The sequence below is a fragment of the Anomaloglossus baeobatrachus genome, chromosome 3 (genome assembly GCF_048569485.1).
Source record: "Anomaloglossus baeobatrachus isolate aAnoBae1 chromosome 3, aAnoBae1.hap1, whole genome shotgun sequence".
In the NCBI taxonomy this organism is placed as follows: Eukaryota; Metazoa; Chordata; class Amphibia; order Anura; family Aromobatidae; genus Anomaloglossus; species Anomaloglossus baeobatrachus.
In genome coordinates, this window is record NC_134355.1 from 247,368,345 (window position 1) to 247,389,732 (window position 21,388).

At 49.7% G+C, this 21,388-nt stretch overlaps 1 protein-coding gene across 2 annotated transcripts in view; it reads right to left on the reverse strand.

The window, feature by feature from the left end:
* MAP3K4 (mitogen-activated protein kinase kinase kinase 4) overlaps positions 1 to 21,388 on the reverse strand; it is a 185,035-nt gene that overhangs the window by 15,732 nt on the left and 147,915 nt on the right. For both annotated transcript variants that reach the window (XM_075339782.1, XM_075339783.1), the window contains exons 19-21: positions 20,888 to 21,079; positions 5,298 to 5,368; positions 1,340 to 1,456 (exon numbers count right to left, since the gene is read on the reverse strand). In XM_075339782.1, coding sequence (XP_075195897.1) covers positions 1,340 to 1,456; positions 5,298 to 5,368; positions 20,888 to 21,079 — 380 coding nt within the window. The remainder of the gene's footprint in view (positions 1 to 1,339; positions 1,457 to 5,297; positions 5,369 to 20,887; positions 21,080 to 21,388) is intronic.

The following is a 21,388-nucleotide window of genomic DNA, read 5'->3' on the forward strand; positions in this document are numbered from 1 at the left end:
GGGAATATTTACAGGGGGTTTGTTGTGTTGGTGACGCCACCCGTGGGTTGCGGTGAGGGATGGTGACACCACCGCTGCCTGGTGATGGGGCGCCTGGGGCTGATGGAGCGGGGCAGGAAGATGGGATCTCCTCCACAGGTAGGGGAGCTGTAGTCCCAGGGCCCGCGGTCTGTACACGGGAGTAATGGCTGCTGGAGGTGGCGTGCCGGGTTGGACCGGTAGTCAATGGTGTACTCACAGTTCAGTAATCTCACACAAGTCCAGTGGTAAACCAAGTTGCCAGAGACAGGCTGCCGATGGAGGGGGTATTCGGGTCCCACACCCGGGTTAGTAAAGAGGTGTCCCTTCCTCCTGCACTCTGTGTTTTTCTCTTCTGTCGGACAACTTTGCATGGAACGGATAAGTCCACTCCCGGTTCTGTGTGTATTTGGGAGCTGTGGCCCGCGAAATCTGACCCTTGGAATCTCTGTGGGTTCTGGCGGACACCCTATCCCCCACGTTGGGCATCAGTTTCGCTCTCTGGGCTCCAGGAGGACAAGCCCTGAAACCTCGTCCTCTGCAGGTTAATTAACAAGGAGCTTGCAACCTTCCTTGTCCTAGGGTCCACGCACTCAGTCTGTGTACGGCCTCCGGACCGGATTCCCGCTGTCGGCATCTGCGGGCTACGACCCTGCCCCGGTCCACTTAAGGTTTCCCGCGACCGGATCTCCGTCGCCTGTGGCCCTGTTCACTGTCTGCCACCTAGCCGGGTAGTCCAAGGGCCCCTACCCTTGACCACACTGCTGTCAGCTCTCCACTTGAGCTTCCAGTTCACTACTCCACACTTCAACTGTCAGCTTCAACTGTCAGAACTTGACTGCTGTGTTCCTGCCTCTGACACCTCAAGACCCCTAGGTGGGCGTTCTCATCCGCCTGATCCCGCCCACTGGTGTGTCCTTATTATCATGAGGGGGTGGCTAGGCTTTTATGGCTGTGTGTTGTACCTGGGTGTGGGGTTTTGGTGGTGACAAAGAGGATGGACACTTTTGTGACTACCTGGTTTTGCCAGGGCGTCACACTAAAGTAACCAGAAACTAAAACAATAAATTACATTTCATTTAGCTATACCTTTAGTCAAACGCTCACAAATTTTAAGATGATCTTGTAACTGATCATAATAGTGGATTCATAGAGGAGAAAAAAAAAAAAAGTTGTGTGTGTTCCCTTAATTTTAGTATTGCAGCAGGAAACCAAAGCGTATCCATTAAGCACGTATGGAAATATGACATTTACACTCACTATGCATGTTTAACTACCAAAAACAGCATGGAAGTAATGAGATAGTAGAGAATATACGTACTCTGTGAAGCTCCACACCAAAGTAGCGAACAAGGTTAGGGTGTTTGATGCCTTCAAAGATTTTCAGTTCATCAGCAGTTTCTTTAATTGTCTTATGGTCATTTGGCTGAAAGCGGATCTTTAAAAGAAATCATTTTGCTTATTAATTCAATGAATGCAAGAAATGCAAAGTAAAGAAACTCTGTCTGAAATGTCTACATTACAACTTCTGTTATTTGGCCATCTTTAAAATTCTGATAAATGAGCTCCTACACCTAAATAGTTAATGGGAACCTCATCCATCAGTGATGCAGTACATAATCTTCTCAAGCCATGACCCCAAAACACAAGTCAAGTTCTTGCTGATGTGTCCTGCCAGTTGCATTTCTTATTATGACTATTATGTAGTCCCAAGAAATCCTGTGGTTTCCACCTTTCAAAGGTATGTCAGCAGGTCTTTGGTATGTATTCTGAGCAACATTATATAGAGGCTGACAGCCTGATCCCAGTGATGTGTCACTTCCTAGGTAGAGCAATGCTTTGTTTTAGCAGCAGAAGATTATCACTACAGGACTGGGTGGTCTCATGCCTCTAAAGCTGGTGTCACACATAACGACGACGACAACGACGTCACTGCTACGTCACCATTTTCTGTGACGTTGCAGCGACGTCCCGTCGCTGTCGCTGTGTGTGACATCCAGCAACGACCTGGCCCCTGCTGTGAGGTCGCCGGTCGTTGCTGAATGTCCAGCTTCATTTTTTGGTCGTCACTCTCCCGCTGTGACACACACATCGCTGTGTGTGACAGCGAGAGAGCGACGAAATGAAGCGATCAGGAGCCGGCACTGGCAGCTGCGGTAAGCTGTAACCAGCGTAAACATCGGGTAACCAAGGGAAGACCTTTCCCTGGTTACCCGATGTTTACGCTGGTTACCAGCCTCCGCTCTTGCTGCCAGCGCCGGTTCCTGCACTGTGACATGTGGCTGCAGTATGCATCGGGTAATTAACCCGATGTATACTGTAGCAAGGAGAGCAAGGAGCCAGCGCTAAGCAGTGCGCGCGGCTCCTTGCTCTCTGCACTGTGACATGTAGCTGCAGCACACATCGGGTTAATTAACCCGATGTGTACTGTACCTAGGAGAGCAAGGAGCCAGCGCTAAGCGCGGCTCCCTGCTCTCTGCACATGTAGCACAGCGACGTTATGATCGCTGCTTCTGCTGTGTTTGACAGCTAAGCAGCGATCATAGCAGCGACTTACAAGGTCGCTGTTACGTCACCAAAAATGGTGACGTAACAGCGACGTCGTTGTCGCTGTCGCTTAGTGTGACACCAGCTTTAGTCCTCCTCTATCTAACCCCGCCCCCACTCAGTAACATCTTTTTGTCAAGATACAGTATACACAGAATGCTGCCAATCAGTGGTTACATAGAGTTCAGCATTCTGAGCCTTGCTAGATCTGTAGCGAAGAAAACCGTGATTGCATCAAAATGATAGCATGCAGACCTATAAGTGATACATCGCTGTAATTAGTCTCATGCGGTTCTCTGATTACATAATAAAAACCTGCTAATAGATTTTTTTAATAATATGAAAAGAATATGCATTTGATAGATCTAAAAATCATTTTACATATAGGACCAGAAGTGTCCCGAGGATCTCTTATCAGTTTTACCAAATTTGGAGTTTAAGTAAAGAAGGCAAGTATACAAAACCAGTCTAACTACTCTATTTATCATTAGTGAATGCCAATTTTGTTCAGCTGCCAAGGGTGACAAAGCGGATGACTGTTACTCTACTCATAGCAGAGGGAAATCCAAAGCTTTCACATTGTAACTAGCTATCATCTTGGGAACAGGCTTTCACTGCTGTCCACATTGACTCATGCTTCTGAATGTAGGTCAGGAGAAATTATTTAGTATCCAGGCAACTATATTTCAATGTAGAAGAACATCAGCAGCAGGTGTCATTAACTTAGTGGTATCAAGTTCTAAAAGTCAACGACAGATGTCTGAGCTCATCACCGTGTGATTAGATGTGTATCATATGACTATTTTATTCACTTTTGATAGTATTTGGGCCTTTTAACAAAGGATGTCAGATGACAGAAAGTAGTAGATAGGGATGTTAAAACCGCGCCACTGACTCAGCCGATCCAGGAGATTAATGGATAGGTGTTGCTTTAATTCATTACACAGATCAGGTCAACGCGTTTCGGGAGTCGCAGCTCCCTTCATCAGGACAGTCTGGCAAGCAAAACACATCACATCAGATGTGTTTTGCTTGCCAGACTGTCCTGATGAAGGGAGCTGCGACTCCCGAAACGCGTTGACCTGATCTGTGTAATGAATTAAAGCAACACCTATCCATTAATCTCCTGGATCGGCTGAGTCAGTGGCGCGGTTTTAACATCCCTATCTACTACTTTCTGTCATCTGCTAACCTTGGGTCCGCTGCCGTGGCTTGGATACTTTTATATGCTGGTATAGGCGTTGTGACTTTCACAACCCCTATAGGTGAGTAAGACCACCCTCCCTGATTTTCCCCAATTGTCTGGGGTAAGACCCTATTGCGCTTTCTTTCCACAGTGTTTTTCTCGAACAAAGGATGTCAATGAGACTCCTAACATGGGAATGTTTTTTGCAGTGCTCATTTATATAGAACATGCCAAAACCCAGAGCATTTGGATCATAAATCGCACATATGACCCACCCTTCAGCACACCCCAAAATGAACAAAGAACACATCAGATCCCATAATCTAAGATCTATACCAAGCGCTTCATAAAGAACGCAGCCATATAAATGGGGTACTTCTAGAATTCTTATAACATAAATAATACACATTTATTGTTTCTAAAAGGTATGCTTTGCACAGTGCACTCTGTCAGGAATTTAAGATGGCAACTGCCATAAATCAGTATGCAGCCATCCGAGATGTCAGAGGACATGCAGTAGAACGGGGTGTGTAAAGAACATCTACTCAAGACATAGGTCAGGGCAGTGTCCTGTCCGGCACTGTGATCTCACATTCCTCTGTTCAGTCAACCCGACAGGATAGTGAACTATAGAAGATGATAAACCGCTTTCTTTGACTGACAGAATGGACATCAATCTCAGTCAGTGTGACAGTTTCAGTGCAGGAAGGATGTCTGTCTCTCCCTTCACGCAGTCCATCCTAGGACGGGTGCACCCTGCTAGGTGGAAGTTGCCATATTTAAAATACTGACCAATAGTACTAGGTAAAGCATACTTTTTGGCTAAATAAAGATATTTAGAAAAATGTTTTAATATTTAAAAGTATTTTAATTCTTTTATCAAATTTCTCATAGAAGACCTTTAAAAGAAAGACGTTACGATTAATGTTACCTGAACCAAAGAAAGCATAAATCATAGACCTGCTCCTACCTTAGAAACGCTGCAGTGTTTTAGAGAAAATCACTGGTGGAAGTGTGTTGGGGGACAAAGTGACTAGTCACAGAGAAATTTCTCAGCTGGCTTCTCTCCACTAGCTCAGCTAGACGTCCAGGTCTCTTCCTATACACACACACACAGGCCTGTCAGTCTAGCTGAGCTGGTGGGGACAAGACGAGAGGTCCATACCTCTCAAAATGCAGCAGTGTTTCAGAGTGAAACATTTGTTTGTGATGCTGGAGCGGATTTCTAATATATGCATCCTGTGGTTCGGGCGGCATGAATCATGTGACTGGTTCCTTTTAATCAGCCATCCTTCTAGAAAGTAAAGATACAGCAACAACTGCAATTTTAAAAAGCAAAAATAATTTTCCTGTTACAATAAAAAAAAAAAAATAAAGCAGTACAACGACTTGTTTGTTCGTATAAAACAAGGCCTATGATGGCCACTTAATACATAGCAATATACAGTTTCAGCCTTTTCAGCAAGCAGTTCTAGAACTCTGTTCATTTAATTGTGGAAAAATAAAAGATACATCTTGCAAACTTTTAATTCAGCATCCAACCTACTTCTTTCATAGCCATGAGTTCTCCAGTATCAACACTAATGCAGGTGTAGACCTTTCCATACTGACCTTCACCTATACATGGAGAGAAAGGTGTTAGAAGTTAGTACAAGCAGTTAAAGTGAATCTGCCTCCAGATCTTTGCCACCCCGTCTGAGAGCAACAAAATGTAAAGACAGAGACCATAATTCCAGCAATATGTCACTTACTGTTGTAGTTTTTATAAATATTGCTGTTTTATCAGCAGAAGATTTTCATTACAGGATTTTTACCACTAAAAAAGGGAATTTTGTTTACTTACCGTAAATTCCTTTTCTTCTAGCTCCTATTGGGAGACCCAGACAATTGGGTGTATAGCTTCTGCCTCTGGAGGCCACACAAAGTATTACACTTTTAAAAAAGTGTAACCCCTCCCCTCTGCCTATACACCCTCCCGTGGACCACGGGCTCCTCAGTTTGGTGCAAAAGCAGGAAGGAGAAAACTTATAAATTGGTCTAGGGTAAATTCAATCCGAAGGATGTTCGGAGAACTGAAGACCATGAACCAAAAGAACAAATCAACATCAACAACATGTGTACACAAAAGAACAACCAGCCCGAAGGGCACAGGGGCGGGTGCTGGGTCTCCCAATAGGAGCTAGAAGAAAAGGAATTTACGGTAAGTAAACAAAATTCCCTTTTTCTTTGTCGCTCCATTGGGAGACCCAGACAATTGGGACGTCCAAGAGCAGTCCCTGGGTGGGTAAAGCAATACCTCATTAAAAAGAGCCGAAAACGGCCCCCTCTTTACAGGTGGGCAACCGCCGCCTGGAGGACTCGCCTACCTAGACTGGCGTCTGCCGAAGGATAGGTATGCACTTGATAGTGCTTCGTGAAAGTGTGCAGACTAGACCACGTAGCTGCCTGCTGAGCCGTCGCCCGGTGCCGCAATGCCCAGGACACACCTACGGCTCTGGTAGAATGGGCTTTCAAGCCTGAAGGGAGCGGAAGCCCAGAAGTACGGTAGGCCTCGAGAATCGGTTCCTTGATCCACCGAGCCAAGGTTAACTTGGAGGCCTGAGAGCCCTTACGCTGGCCAGTGACAAGGACAAAGAGCGCGTCTGAACGGCGCAGGGGCGCCGTGCGAGACACGTAGAACCGGAGTGCTCTCACTAGATCCAAAGAGTGCAAATCCTTTTCACACTGGTGAATTGGATTAGGGCAAAAGGAAGGCAAGGAGATATCCTGATTTAGATGAAAAGGGGATACCACCTTAGGGAGAAATTCCGGGATCGGACGCAGAACCACCTTATCCTGGTGGAAAACCAGGAAGGGAGCTTTGCATGACAGCGCTGCAAGCTCAGACACTCTCCGAAGTGATGTGACTGCCACCAGGAAGGCCACCTTCTGAGAAAGACGGGAGAGAGAGACATCCCGCAGCGGCTCAAAAGGCGGCTTTTGAAGAGCCGTCAGGACCCTGTTAAGATCCCAAGGTTCCAACGGACGTTTGTAAGGTGGGACCATGTGGCAAGCCCCCTGCAGGAACGTGCGGACCTGCGGAAGCCTGGCTAGACGCGTTTGAAAAAACACGGAGAGCGCCGACACTTGGCCCTTGAGAGAGCCGAGGGACAAACCCTTGTCCATTCCAGATTGTAGGAATGAAAGAAATGTGGGTAAGGCAAACGGCCATGGAGGAAAACCGTTATCAGAGCACCAGGATAAGAAGATTTGCCAAGACCTGTGATAGATCTTGGCGGACGTTGGCTTCCTGGCTTGTCTCATGGTGGCAATTACATCCTGAGATAACCCTGAAGACGCTAGGAGCCAGGACTCAATGGCCACACAGTCAGGTTGAGGGCCACAGAATTCAGATGGAAAAACGGGCCTTGTGACAGCAAGTCTGGGCGGTCTGGAAGTGCCCACGGTTGACCCACCGTGAGATGCCACAGATCCGGATACCACGACCGCCTCTGCCAGTCTGGAGCGACGAGAATGGCGCGACGGCAGTCGGACCGGATCTTGCGTAGTACCCTGGGCAGCATCGCCAGAGGGGGAAACACATATGGCAGTCGAAACTGCGACCAATCCTGGACCAGAGCGTCCGCTGCCAGAGTTCTGTGATCCTGAGACCGTGCCATGAAGGCCGGGACCTTGTTGTTGTGTCGTGACGCCATGAGATCGACGTCCGGCGTTCCCCAGCGGCGACAGATCTCTCGAAACACGTCTGGGTGAAGAGACCATTCCCCCGCGTCCATGCCCTGACGACTGAGAAAATCTGCTTCCCAGTTTTCTACGCCCGGGATGTGAACTGCGGAGATGGTGGAGTCTGTGTCTTCCACCCACTGCAGAATCCGCCGGACTTCCTGGAAGGCTTGACGACTGCGAGTGCCGCCTTGGTGGTTGATGTAGGCGACGGCAGTGGCTTTGTCCGACTGGATTCGGATCTGCCTGCCCTCCAGCCACCGATGGAAAGCCAATAGGGCTAGATATACTGCCCTTATCTCCAGGATATTGATCTGAAGGGACGATTCTATTGGAGTCCAGGTTCCTTGAGCCCTGTGGTGGAGAAAAACCGCTCCCCAACCTGACAGGCTCGCGTCCGTGGTGACCACGGCCCAGGTTGGGGGTAGGAAGGATTTTCCCCGGGACAGAGATGTGGGTAGGAGCCACCACTGAAGTGATGTTTTGGTTGCGAGGGAAAGAGAGATGTTCTTGTCGAGGGAAGCCGAACTCTTGTCCCATTTGCGAAGAATGTCCCATTGGAGTGGCCGTAGATGGAATTGCGCGAACGGCACTGCCTCCATAGCTGCAACCATCTTCCCCAGGAAGTGCATAAGGCGCCTTAAGGGGTGTGACTGACTCCGAAGAAGTGACTGCACCCCCGCCTGCAGAGAAAGCTGTTTGTCCAGCGGTAGCTTGACTAACGCTGGCTGGGTATGAAACTCCATCCCGAGGTAAGTCAGTGATTGGGTCGGGAAATTGATGATCTACCCGAACTGCTGGAGAGTCGACAGAGTGACGGTAAGACTTCGTTGCCACGCCACCCGAGAAGGGGCCCTAACTAGGAGATCGTCCAAGTAAGGGATCACCGAGTGGCCCTGAGAGTGCAGGACCGCCACGACGGATGCCATGACTTTGGTGAAAACCCGTGGGGCTGTAGCCAGGCCGAAAGGCAATGCCACGAACTGGAGGTGTTCGTCCCCGATGGCGAAACGCAGGAAACGTTGATGTTCGGGTGCGATCGGCACATGGAGATAAGCATCTTTGATGTCGATCGATGCTAGGAAGTCTCCTTGTGACATCGAGGCGATGACCGAGCGGAGAGATTCCATCCGAAACCGTCTGGTTCTCACATGTCTGTTGAGTAGCTTGAGGTCCAGAACGGGACGGAATGATCCGTCCTTTTTTGGCACCACGAACAAGTTGGAGTAAAAGCCGCAACCACGTTCCTGAAGGGGAACGGGAATCACAACTCCTTCTATCTTTAGAGCGTCCACTGCCTGAAAAAGTGCGTCGGCCTGTGCGGGGGCTGGGGAGGTTCTGAAGAAAACGAGCTGCAGGTCGAGAGCTGAACTCTATCCTGTAACCATGAGACAGAATGTCTCTCACCCATCGGTCTTGAACGTGTGTCCACCAGGCGTCGCCAAAGCGGGAGAGCCTGCCACCGACCGACGATGTGGCTAGATGAGGCCGAGAGTCATGTGGAGGCCGTCTTGGAGGCAGTGCCTCCCGCAGCCTTTTGGGGGTGTGACTTGGACCGCCACGCATAGGAGTTCCTCTGGCCTTTCTCCGGCCGGTTGGACGAAGAGGATTGGGTCTTGGCGGAGGGACGAAAGGACCAAAACCTCAATTGGATTTTCCTCTGCTGAGGTCTCTTAGGTTTGGACTGGGGTAAGGAGGAGTCCTTTCCCGAGGATTCCTTAATAATCTCATCCAACCGTTCCCCAAACAAACGGTCGCCAGAAAAAGGCAAACCAGTTAAGAACCATTTGGAAGCAGAGTCTGCTTTCCATTCGCGCAGCCACATGGCCCTGCGGACTGCCACGGAGTTAGCGGATGCCACAGCCGTACGGCTAGCGGAGTCCAGGACGGCGTTCATGGCGTAGGACGAAAATGCTGATGCCTGAGAGGTCAAGGAAGAAACATGCGGAGCAGAATTCCGCGTGACGGCATTAATCTCAGTCAGACATGCCGAGATTGCTTGGAGAGCCCACACGGCCGCAAAGGCCGGGGCGAAAGACGCGCCCGTGGCCTCATAAATAGACTTCACCAAGAGCGCTGTCTGTCAGTGGCATCCTTCAGGGATGAGCCATCGGCAACAGACACAACGGACCTAGCAGCCAATCTAGAGACTGGAGGATCCACCTTGGGGGAGTGTGCCCAGCCCTTAACGACTTCAGGTGGAAAGGGATAACGCGTGTCAGTGTGCCGTTTAGCAAAGCGCTTGTCCGGAACCGCTCTGGGCTTCTGGACAGCGTCCCTGAAGTTAGAGTGATCAAAAAACGTATTGCGCGTACATTTGGGGAATCGAAATTGGTGTTTCTCCTGCTGAGAAGCCGGCTCCTCTGCAGGAGGAGGTGGGGGTGAGAGATCCAACACCTGGTTGATGGACGAGATAAGATCATTTACTAAGGCGTCCCCATCAGGGGCATCAAGGTTAAGGGTGAAGTCAGGGTCAGACCTCTGAGCTCCCACGTCCGCCTCGTCTTCCTGAGAGTCCTCAAGCTGGGATCCAGAGCAGCGTGAGGAGGCCGGGGAAGAGTCCCAGCGAGGCCGCTTAGCCGGCCTGGGGCTGCGATCCGGGCAGGAGTCCTCCGCCTGGGACCTAGGGGCTATCCTGGGAGCGCACTGCGGCGCGGACCGAGAAGGGCCTGGAGGAGACAAACTAACAGGGGCCGGGGCCTGTGAAGGGCCCGGTCTGGACTGCAATGCCTCAAGGAGCTTAGATGACCATTTGTCCATAGACTGTGCAATGGATTGAGAAAGTGACTGGGAGAGTGTCTCAGCGAAAGAGGCCAACGACGGTGACTCTGTCCCTGCAGACTGCTCAGGGGGAGCAGGGGGATCTACATGAGCCGAGGGGCCCACAAGTGCCCGAGGCTCCGGCTGAGCAAGCGTGGCAGGAGTCGAGCATTGATCACAGTGAGGGTAGGTGAATCCCGCAGGCAACATAGCCCCACAAGAGGTACAGGCCGCGAAAAAAATCTGTGCCTTAGTAGCTTTGCTCCTTGTGGACGACATGCTGTTGTCTCTTAGGAGAGTGACCACTGAGGGTATATGGGAAAAGGGTATACAGCCTTTCCGAACAGATATTATATTATATTATATTATATTATATTATATTATATTATATATATATATATATATATATATATATATATATATATATATATATATATATATATATATATATATATATATATATATATATATCCCGGCACCCTAGGGGGACCAGCACCAGGTGACCGGTGTGGCTTACCAACCGCTAACGAGCGGAGTGTGTCCTCCAGATTCGCTGTCGTGGATCCCCCGGAGCTGCAGAGCTTTGCCGCTGAGTAGCATCCACCAGCAGAATGCTAAAAATGGCCGCCGGAGCTCTCAGGGGGGTGTGAAGCCGAGGGCGGCGCCAGCAAAGAGCGGGAATCTGGAGTCCCCAAAGTGGTCAATGAGGGGGGGGGGGGGGGAAGATATGCAAAGATGCTCCAGCCCTCAAAGCCGACGTCATGTCGGTAATCCCGCCCTTACCCCTGACAGGCAGGCCCGGGGGCGGGATTTTTCGCGACTAGGCCGCGGCGAAGCCGGGGACTAAATTTAAGGCCGTGCCCGACAAGCAGGCACGGTCGGCGCGGAAGTCCGCCGAAAAAACAACGGACGGAACTACCGCGGCTTCCGGGGAGAAGGTGCGACCTCCCTCCCTGTACAGTCCCCACATGGGGACACAGAGTACCTTCAAGTTGCAGGGCCCGGTCCCTGGGGGTGAAGAAGCTCCGGTCCGGCAGGTTCCACCAGGGGCTGCGGATGGAGCACGGTCCCGGCACGTGGATGACCGCTTAGGATCCCACTTCTCCCAGAGCCGCATAAGGGATGGTGAAGGAGACTGCATGTGGCTCCAGCCTCCGTACCCGCAATGGGTACCTCAACCTTAACAACACCGCCGACATAGTGGGGTGAGAAGGGAACATGCCGGGGACCCCATCGGGGTCCTCTTTTCTTCCATCCGTCATAACTATGTATGAGAATGCATGAGTGGATGTGTGCCTCCTTCCACACAAAGCATAAAACTGAGGAGCCCGTGGTCCACGGGAGGGTGTATAGGCAGAGGGGAGGGGTTACACTTTTTTAAAAGTGTAATACTTTGTGTGGCCTCCAGAGGCAGAAGCTATACAGCCAATTGTCTGGGTCTCCCAATGGAGCGACAAAGAAATGTTGTTTTAACTCCAGATTTCCAATTTTCACAAGTGGAATAGGTAAAACAGGCCCCATAATGTGTTACACAATTTATCCTGAACGTGGCAATATCCCACACGTGACTGTACAGTACAATTTGGCTGCACCACAGGGCAATGAGGGAATGAGTGCCATTTGATTTTTGGAGCACAGATTTTCCTAGAATAGTTTGCAGAGCCCTCAGTTCCAGAAGAGAAGAAATCGCCTCAGGCGTTCCCCTTTTGGAAATTACACCAATCTGGGAAATCATCTATGGGTGCAGTGAGTATTCAGACTCTGGAAAACACCCATGGTGTCAAACGCGGTGAATGTTGCAGAGTTAAAAATTGCTAATAAGTCTTTGTCCCGGTACATTGCAGTGCCCGGTACATTGTAGTGCCTGTACATTGAGTCCAGCTTGTGCTTCTGGAAACCTACACTCCGTTAACTAAGTGAGCTCTCCTCACCACAATAATGCCAAACATGTGGAGGGTAACTGTGGTTTAGGAATTGGATTGTAGAGCACAATTGGCTGTATTTCTTTTTTGAGGGGGGGATTGAGTTATTCCAGAGCCTTTGTGCTACCAGTAACATGGAAGCCCCCTATATTTCAGTTATCAGATGACGGACCTGAGTGGGGACTTTTTGTGGGTTAAGTTGAATGCTATTTGGTGGTGATTTGGGTACAGAACACTTTGGATCGGTTTACATTTATTCTGTGCTCTATGCTGAGCACTTACATTGGGGTTTTCATCTACATCTCCAAAATTTCTGATTCAGGTGAAACCCCATTTATAATGAGGCAGCAGAATTACTTCAGACTCTGTTTGGCCTCTATTCAGCGGCGTCCATCTTTTCAAAGGTGAACAAAACTGTTGATGACTGCATTTTTGTGCACGCCTAAAAAGACGTTTAAAAAGATGGACACTGCCAGACCACAGGTTAGACAGGAGTTCAAAGTGACTCCCTCTGCCTCACTACAGTGATTTTTCCATTGGGAGTTTTGTCAATTTTACACGTAATCCCTAATGTAAGCAATCAGCATACAGCAAAGGGCAAATATGAGCCTCTCCGATTCTTGGGAGGCAGAATAACCAAATCAACAGCAGTTGGATGAAGGGAATTTTGTTTACTTACCGTAAATTCCTTTTCTTCTAGCTCCAATTGGGAGACCCAGACAATTGGGTGTATAGGCTATGCCTCCGGAGGCCGCACAAAGTATTACACTAAAAGTGTAAAGCCCCTCCCCTTCTGCCTATACACCCCCCGTGCTCCCACGGGCTCCTCAGTTTTGGTGCAAAAGCAAGAAGGAGGAAAAAATTATCAACTGGTTTAAAGTAAATTCAATCCGAAGGAATATCGGAGAACTGAAACCATTCAACATGAACAACATGTGTACACAAAAAAACAGGGGCGGGTGCTGGGTCTCCCAATTGGAGCTAGAAGAAAAGGAATTTACGGTAAGTAAACAAAATTCCCTTCTTCTTTGTCGCTCCATTGGGAGACCCAGACAATTGGGACGTCCAAAAGCAGTCCCTGGGTGGGTAAAATAATACCTCGTAATAGAGCCGTAAAACGGCCCCTTCCTACAGGTGGGCAACCGCCGCCTGAAGGACTCGTCTACCTAGGCTGGCATCCGCCGAAGCATAGGTATGCACCTGATAGTGTTTCGTGAAAGTGTGCAGGCTCGACCAGGTAGCCGCCTGACACACCTGCTGAGCCGTAGCCTGGTGCCTCAAAGCCCAGGACGCGCCCACGGTTCTGGTAGAATGGGCCTTCAGCCCTGAGGGAACCGGAAGCCCAGCAGAACGGTAAGCTTCGAGAATTGGCTCCTTGATCCACCGAGCCAGGGTTGATTTGGAAGCCTGTGACCCTTTACGCTGGCCAGCGACAAGGACAAAGAGTGCATCCGAGCGGCGCAGGGGCGCCGTACGAGAAATGTAGAGTCTGAGTGCTCTCACCAGATCTAACAAGTGCAAATCCTTTTCACATTGGTGAACTGGATGAGGACAAAAAGAGGGTAAGGAGATATCCTGATTGAGATGAAAGGGGGATACCACCTTGGGGAGAAATTCCGGAACCGGACGCAGAACCACCTTGTCCTGGTGAAACACCAGGAAAGGGGCTTTGCACGACAACGCTGCTAGCTCAGACACTCTCCGAAGAGAGGTGACTGCTACTAGGAAAACCACTTTCTGCGAAAGGCGTGAGAGAGAAATATCCCTCATTGGCTCGAATGGTGGTTTCTGAAGAGCCATCAGCACCCTGTTCAGATCCCAGGGTTCTAACGGCCGCTTGTAAGGAGGAACGATGTGACAAACCCCCTGCAGGAACGTGCGTACCTGTGGAAGTCTGGCTAGGCGCTTCTGGAAAAACACAGAGAGCGCTGAGACTTGTCCCTTAAGGGAGCCGAGCGACAAACCCTTTTCCAGTCCAGATTGAAGGAAGGACAGAAAAGTGGGCAAGGCAAAAGGCCAGGGAGAAAAACTCTGAGCAGAGCACCATGACAGGAAAATTTTCCACGTCCTGTGGTAGATCTTGGCGGACGTTGGTTTCCTAGCCTGTCTCATAGTGGCAATGACCTCCTGGGATAATCCTGAAGACGCTAAGATCCAGGACTCAATGGCCACACAGTCAGGTTGAGGGCCGCAGAATTCAGATGGAAAAACGGCCCTTGAGACAGCAAGTCTGGTCGGTCTGGTAGTGCCCACGGTTGGCCGACCGTGAGATGCCACAGATCCGGGTACCACGACCTCCTCGGCCAGTCTGGAGCGACGAGGATGACGCGGCGGCAGTCGGACCTGATCTTGCGTAACACTCTGGGCAACAGTGCCAGCGGAGGAAACACATAAGGGAGCTGAAACTGCGACCAATCCTGAACTAAGGCGTCTGCCGCCATAGCTCTGGGATCTTGAGACCGTGCCATGAACGTCGGTACCTTGTTGTTGTGCCGGGACGCCATGAGGTCGACGTCCGGCACCCCCCAGCGGCAACAGATCTCCTGAAACACGTCCGGGTGAAGGGACCATTCCCCTGCGTCCATGCCCTGGCGACTGAGATAATCTGCTTCCCAGTTTTCCACGCCCGGGATGTGAACTGCAGAGATGGTGGAGGCCGTGGCTTCCACCCACATCAAGATCCGCCGGACTTCCTGGAAGGCTTGCCGACTGCGTGTGCCGCCTTGGTGGTTGATGTATGCCACCGCTGTGGAATTGTCCGACTGAATTCGGATCTGCTTGCCTTCCAGCCACTGCTGGAACGCTTTCAGGGCAAGGTACACTGCCCGTATTTCCAGAACATTGATCTGAAGTGAGGACTCTTGCCGGGTCCACGTACCCTGAGCCCTGTGGTGGAGAAAAACCGCTCCCCACCCTGACAGACTCGCGTCCGTCGTGACCACCGCCCAGGATGGGGGTAGGAAGGATTTCCCCTTCGATAATGAAGTGGGAAGAAGCCACCACCGAAGGGAAGCTTTGGTCGCCTGAGAGAGAGAGACGTTCCTGTCGAGGTACGTCGGCTTCCTGTCCCATTTGCGAAGGATGTCCCATTGAAGAGGACGCAGGTGAAACTGCGCGAAAGGGACTGCCTCCATTGCTGCCACCATCTTCCCCAGGAAGTGCATGAGGCGCCTCAAGGGGTGTGCCTGACCTTGAAGGAGAGATTGTACCCCCTTCTGTAGCGACCGCTGCTTGATCAGCGGAAGCTTCACTATCGCTGAGAGGGTATGAAACTCCATGCCAAGATATGTCAGCGATTGGGCCGGTGTCAGATTTGACTTTGGAAAATTGATGATCCACCCGAAACTCTGGAGAGTCTCCAGAGTAGCGTCGAGGCTGTGTTGGCATGCCTCTTGAGAGGGTGCCTTGATCAGGAGTCGTCCAAGTAAGGGATCACCGAGTGACCCTGAGAGTGGAGGACCGCTACTACAGTAGCCATAACCTTGGTGAAAACCCGTGGGGCTGTTGCCAGGCCGAACGGCAGTGCCACGAACTGCAGGTGTTTGTCTCCTATGGCGAAGCGCAAGAAGCGCTGGTGCTCTGGAGCAATCGGTACATGGAGATAAGCATCTTTGATATCGATCGATGCAAGGAAATCTCCTTGAGACATTGAGGCGATGACGGAGCGGAGGGATTCCATCCGGAACCGCCTGGTCTTTACGTGTTTGTTGAGCAGTTTCAGGTCCAGGACAGGACGGAAAGACCCGTCCTTCTTTGGGACCACAAACAGGTTGGAGTAAAAACCGTGACCCTGTTGCTGAAGAGGAACAGGGACCACCACTCCTTCTGCCTTCAGAGTGCCCAGCGCCTGCAGAAGAGCCTCGGCTCGCTCGGGAGGCGGGGATGACCTGAAGAATCGAGTCGGGGGACGAGAGGTGAACTCTATCTTGTAACCGTGAGACAGAATGTCTCTCACCCAGCGGTCTTTTACCCGTGGCAACCAGGTGTCGCAAAAGCGGGAGAGCCTGCCACCGACCGAGGATGCAGATTGCGGAGGCCGAAAGTCATGAGGAAGCCGCTTTGGTAGCGGCACCTCCGGTGGTCTTTTTAGGACGTGACTTAGACCGCCATGCATCAGAGTTCCTTTGATCTTTCTGAGGCCTTTTGGACGAGGGGAATTGGGACCTGCCCGCGCCCCGAAAGGACCGAAACCTCGACTGCCCCCTCCTCTGTTGGGGTATGTTCGGTTTGGGCTGGGGTAAGGATGTATCCTTCCCCTTGGATTGTTTGATGATTTCATCCAAACGCTCGCCAAACAATCGGTCGCCAGAAATTGGCAAACTAGTTAAGCGCTTTTTGGAAGCAGAATCTGCCTTCCATTCCCGTAGCCACAAGGCCCTGCGGAGTACCACCGAATTGGCGGATGCAACCGCCGTACGGCTCGCAGAGTCCAGGACAGCATTAATAGCGTAAGACGCCATTGCCGACGTCTGAGCGGTTATGGACGCCACCTGCGGCGCGGAAGTGCGTGTGGCTGCGTCAATTTGCGCTTGACCTGCTGATATAGCTTGTAGCGCCCATACGGCTGCGAATGCTGGGGCAAAAGAAGCGCCGATAGCTTCATAGATGGATTTCAACCAGAGCTCCATCTGCCTGTCAGTGGCATCTTTGAGTGAAGCCCCATCTTCCACTGCAAGTATGGATCTAGCCGCCAGTCTGGAGATTGGAGGATCCACCTTGGGACACTGAGTCCAACCTTTGACCACGTCAGGGGGAAAGGGATAACGTGTATCCTTAAGGCGCTTAGAAAAACGCTTATCTGGACAATCATGGTGATTCTGGACTGCCTCTCTGAAATCAGAGTGGTCCAGAAACATACTCGGTGTACGCTTGGGAAACCTGAAACGGAATTTCTCCTGCTGAGAAGCTGACTCCTCCACCGGAGGAGCTGAGGGAGAAATATCCAACATTCGATTGATGGACGCAATAAGATCGTTCACTATGGCGTCCCCGTCCGGAGTATCAAGATTGAGAGCGGCCCCAGGATCAGAATCCTGATCAGCTGTCTCCGCGTCATCAACCAGAGATTCCCCCCGCTGAGACCCTGAACAATATGATGATGTCGAGGGAATCTCCAAGCGAGCTCGCTTAATCGGTCTGGGGCTGGGGTCCGTGTCAGAGCCCCCAGCCTGGGATCTATGAGATACCCCGGGGGGACATTGTTGGTCCAACTGAGGGGGGCCAGGGAACAATGATTCAACAGAGTCCCTGTGCTGAGATACCGGTCTGGACTGCAAGGCTTCTAGTATCTTAGCCATAGTTTCAGAGAGTTTATCCGTAAAGACTGCAAACTCCGTCCCTGTCACCTGGAGAGTGTCAGCAGGTGGCTCCCCCTGGGCCCCTCTTAGCAGAGGCTCCGGCTGAGCAAGTGCAGTAGGGGCCGAGCAGTGCACACAATGAGGGTCAGTGGAACCTGCCGGTAGCGGCGTCATACATGCGGCGCAGGCAGCATAGTAAGCCTGTGTTTTGGCACCCCTGCCTTTTGTGGGCGCCATGCTATTGTCTTCCCTGAGCAACACAATAGGGATATATAGCCAGAAAACAACTGTGCACTATACAGTGTAAAGTATATACCATAAACATATAATTACACTTCTGCACAATGGGGCTAGGCACCACAGGTGCTGCTTACCACCCGCTTAAAGCGGTTGTGAGGCCACCAGAATCCCTGCCTGGGTCTCCCAGAATTTGTCCCCCTCTGCAGCGTCCGAGGAGCTGACAGGAATGGCTGCCGGCGTCCTGAGGAGAGGAGGGAGCCGTGGGCGTGACCCAGAAAGTGCAGGAACTGGTGCCCCACAGTGCACAGTGAGGGGGGTGGAGTATGCAAAGCATTCTACAGCCCTCATTGCTGCTCGTCTGTACAGCGTCCCGCCCTTCCCCTGCTTGTCAGGGCTGTGGGCGGGAGGAAGAAAGACTAGGCCGCAAAAGCCGGGGACTCGAGTAATAAGCGCGGCCGCCGTAAAAGCGCGGCCGCGCGGAAGTCCCCGGCGCACTACAAGTCCCAGCCGCGCCTCAGTGTTAAACATGGCGGCGGAGGTCAGCGCGGTAGTCCCCCTACATAAACACACTCAGCGACGCTGAGTGTGTAATGGCACATTTAACCCGGTCAGCGCCGCGGTCCCCGGTGCACTAGCACACCCAGCAATGCTGGAGTGTTGCTGTGCTCGGTCCCCACGGGGACACAGAGTACCTCCAAGTAGCAGGGCCATGTCCCTGAACGATACCCGGCTCCTATCCAGCAGGCTCCCAGGAGTTGTGGATGAAGCACGGTCTCAGTGCCTGGAGACCGATAGGATCCCACTTCACCCAGAGCCCTAAGGGGGATGGGGAAGGAAAACAGCATGTGGGCTCCAGCTTCCGTACCCGCAATGGATACCTCAACCTTAACAACACCGCCGACAAGAGTGGGGTGAGAAGGGAGCATGCTGGGGGCCCTATATGGGCCCACTTTTCTTCCATCCGACATAGTCAGCAGCTGCTGCTGACCAATCTATGGAGCTGTGCGTGCATGTCTGCCTCCTTCGCACAAAGCATAAAAACTGAGGAGCCCGTGGGAGCACGGGGGGTGTATAGGCAGAAGGGGAGGGGCTTTACACTTTTAGTGTAATACTTTGTGCGGCCTCCGGAGGCATAGCCTATACACCCAATTGTCTGGGTCTCCCAATGGAGCGACAAAGAAAATTAGTTTTATATATTTATTTTTTATGCAGTTCACCTTGTGGCATAAGTGGTAGGGTGGCTTTATTCCTCGGGTCAGCAGGTTTACAGCTTTACCAGATTTATATATTTGTTTTAGGTTTGTCTATCATCACACTAAAATTGCTTTTTTACAAAACAAAGGTTTTTGCATTTCAAATTTTTGCAGACTATAATTTTTTTTCTACTGACAGTCATGTGAGGGCTTGTTTTGTGCAGGATGAGTTGGAGTTTCTATTGGTACCACTTTGGGCCACATAATATTTTTTGATTGCTTTCTATTCCATTTTTTTGTGAGGTTCAAACAAGAAAAAACAGAAACTCAACCTTTTTTTTTCTTTTACGCCGTTCACCATGCCGTAAAAGTGATAACAGCTTTATTCTTCAGGTCAGTACAATTACAGTGATATGGCATTTATACTTTTTTTTGTTTGTTTTTCTGATTTTACACAAAATTTATTTTATAAAAAAAAAAAAAAGTTTGAATTGCTGTATTCTGAAAGCTACAGGTTTTATAATTTTTTTTACCGACAGCTGTATGGAGGCTTGTTTTTTTGCAGGACAAGATTTCATTTTTACTTATATATGACTATGATCTGGTTTTTATTCCCACTGCTTTTGTGAGCTGTATGATGAAGAGTTTTTGCTACCTTTTTTATGGTGTTCACTGAAGGGGTTAACTAGCATGACAGTTTTATAGACTGGTCTGTTATGGACACACAAATACTAAATACATGCACTTTTTTTTTTATACACAAAGATAAACTATTGGAATTTTTTTGTCATTTATTTTAGGATTTTTTTTTAATTTACTTTTTTACTTAGTCCCTACACGGGACATTACCCTTTGTTGCTCTGATCGCAGCCATACTGTACAGCAATGATTGATCATTGTAGTACAGTATAGCTGCACTGTCAGCAGTGTCCAGGAGCATGCTCCTGGCAAGATCCCAGAGGGTTACCGTAGCTGGTTGATCCGGAGGCAGTCATGACGACCTCAGGCCATCATGGCGACAATCGGGCCCTCGTGATTACATCAAGGTTGCACCGATAGGGGATTGGGACAGAGGACATGCTCCCTCTCTCCTCCAAAGTGCCACGATTGATATTGATTGCAGTATTTAGGGGATTAAACAGCCAGGGATGGCACAGGGACTGTTCCTGGCTGTGAGAGGCTGGGCTCAGCTGTCGGGACAGCTCATGTGCTCTCGCTACCGCCAGGACAAAGACACATCCTTGGTAGGGAAGTCCCCAACTTACAGGACGTACAAGGTTGTGAAGAAACTATACATGCACTCTCTACAATATAGAGTAATCTGTAGTAGCAGGACAGGAGTTCTGAGAACCGCCTCCTACCCAATGGCATTTTGAAGAGCTCTTGTTTTAATTAGTCATGTGTGTCACGCCACAACAATGACGTTATGCCAGACCAGCTGGTCAAAAGAACAACATTGGTACACCAGCAGGCAAGAGTTGGTTCTCAGAACCCTTGTCCTGCAGCCACAGATTACAGATGTAGCTGCTGAACTGCGTCCTGCAAATTGATTCAAACCAACGCTAGTAGGTTTGCAGTAGGTATGCTGTATAAATGTTTTCATACTTTCCCGTCACTTTCTCTTCCTGATAACTGTATTGTTCTCATCTTCCTATGCACAACATGACCTCAATTCAGACTAGGCAGATGAGAGCAGTTTCTGCATAGACCGAAGTCTAAAAGATTAACATAGAGGCTCTCAAACTTAAATTTTGACAAAGAATTTTTGGGTCCACATGAGATGCTTTGTGATCATGCTAATCCAAATTGCAATAATGTGGTGCAGAAGAGGACTGAAAAGAAATAGGAGACTAAAGTGCTCACTAAGAATATGACCACATTCCCTACATATAGCATACTTGATAATGTTTGCTAGAGTGCTTCTTTCAGCACAAAATCTTAAAAACCTACTAATTTATCAAATACCTTAAAATGTAAGCAAATATTCAATTTATAACTTACCGATTTTGTTACCCCTCTGCCATTTAAATGTCACTTTTCTCAGCCCAACATGCATAAAATTATCGTATGACTTTGGAGTGTCACAGACTTGTCCGATTATATTTTTCCTCCTCATTTGTCTATATCTTTGATCCTCAAATACCATGATTGATTTCTGAACAGCATCCATAGGACGATGCCTGGCTGCAAAGTCTGTGTACAGAAAATAAATACCAAAATCTACAAGGTAATTCTGATTTTATTAATTAGAAACATAACTAGAAAATTTTGATTCAGTTTAATTCCCTGGGTGATGAGACATTTCAGCCAACCCAAAAATATACTACTAAGCCTATAAATTGGATTATTGTACAATATGGTGGTGAGCTGGAATAAAAAATATTTTTTAGCATCACTCTAGAGGGGCTTTTTTATTTAATTTCACCGCTGGAGTGGTGCTTTAAATGCAAGTCACCTGTGTCCTGTCTTAGGCCGGTTTCAGACGTCCGTGTTTTAGGTACG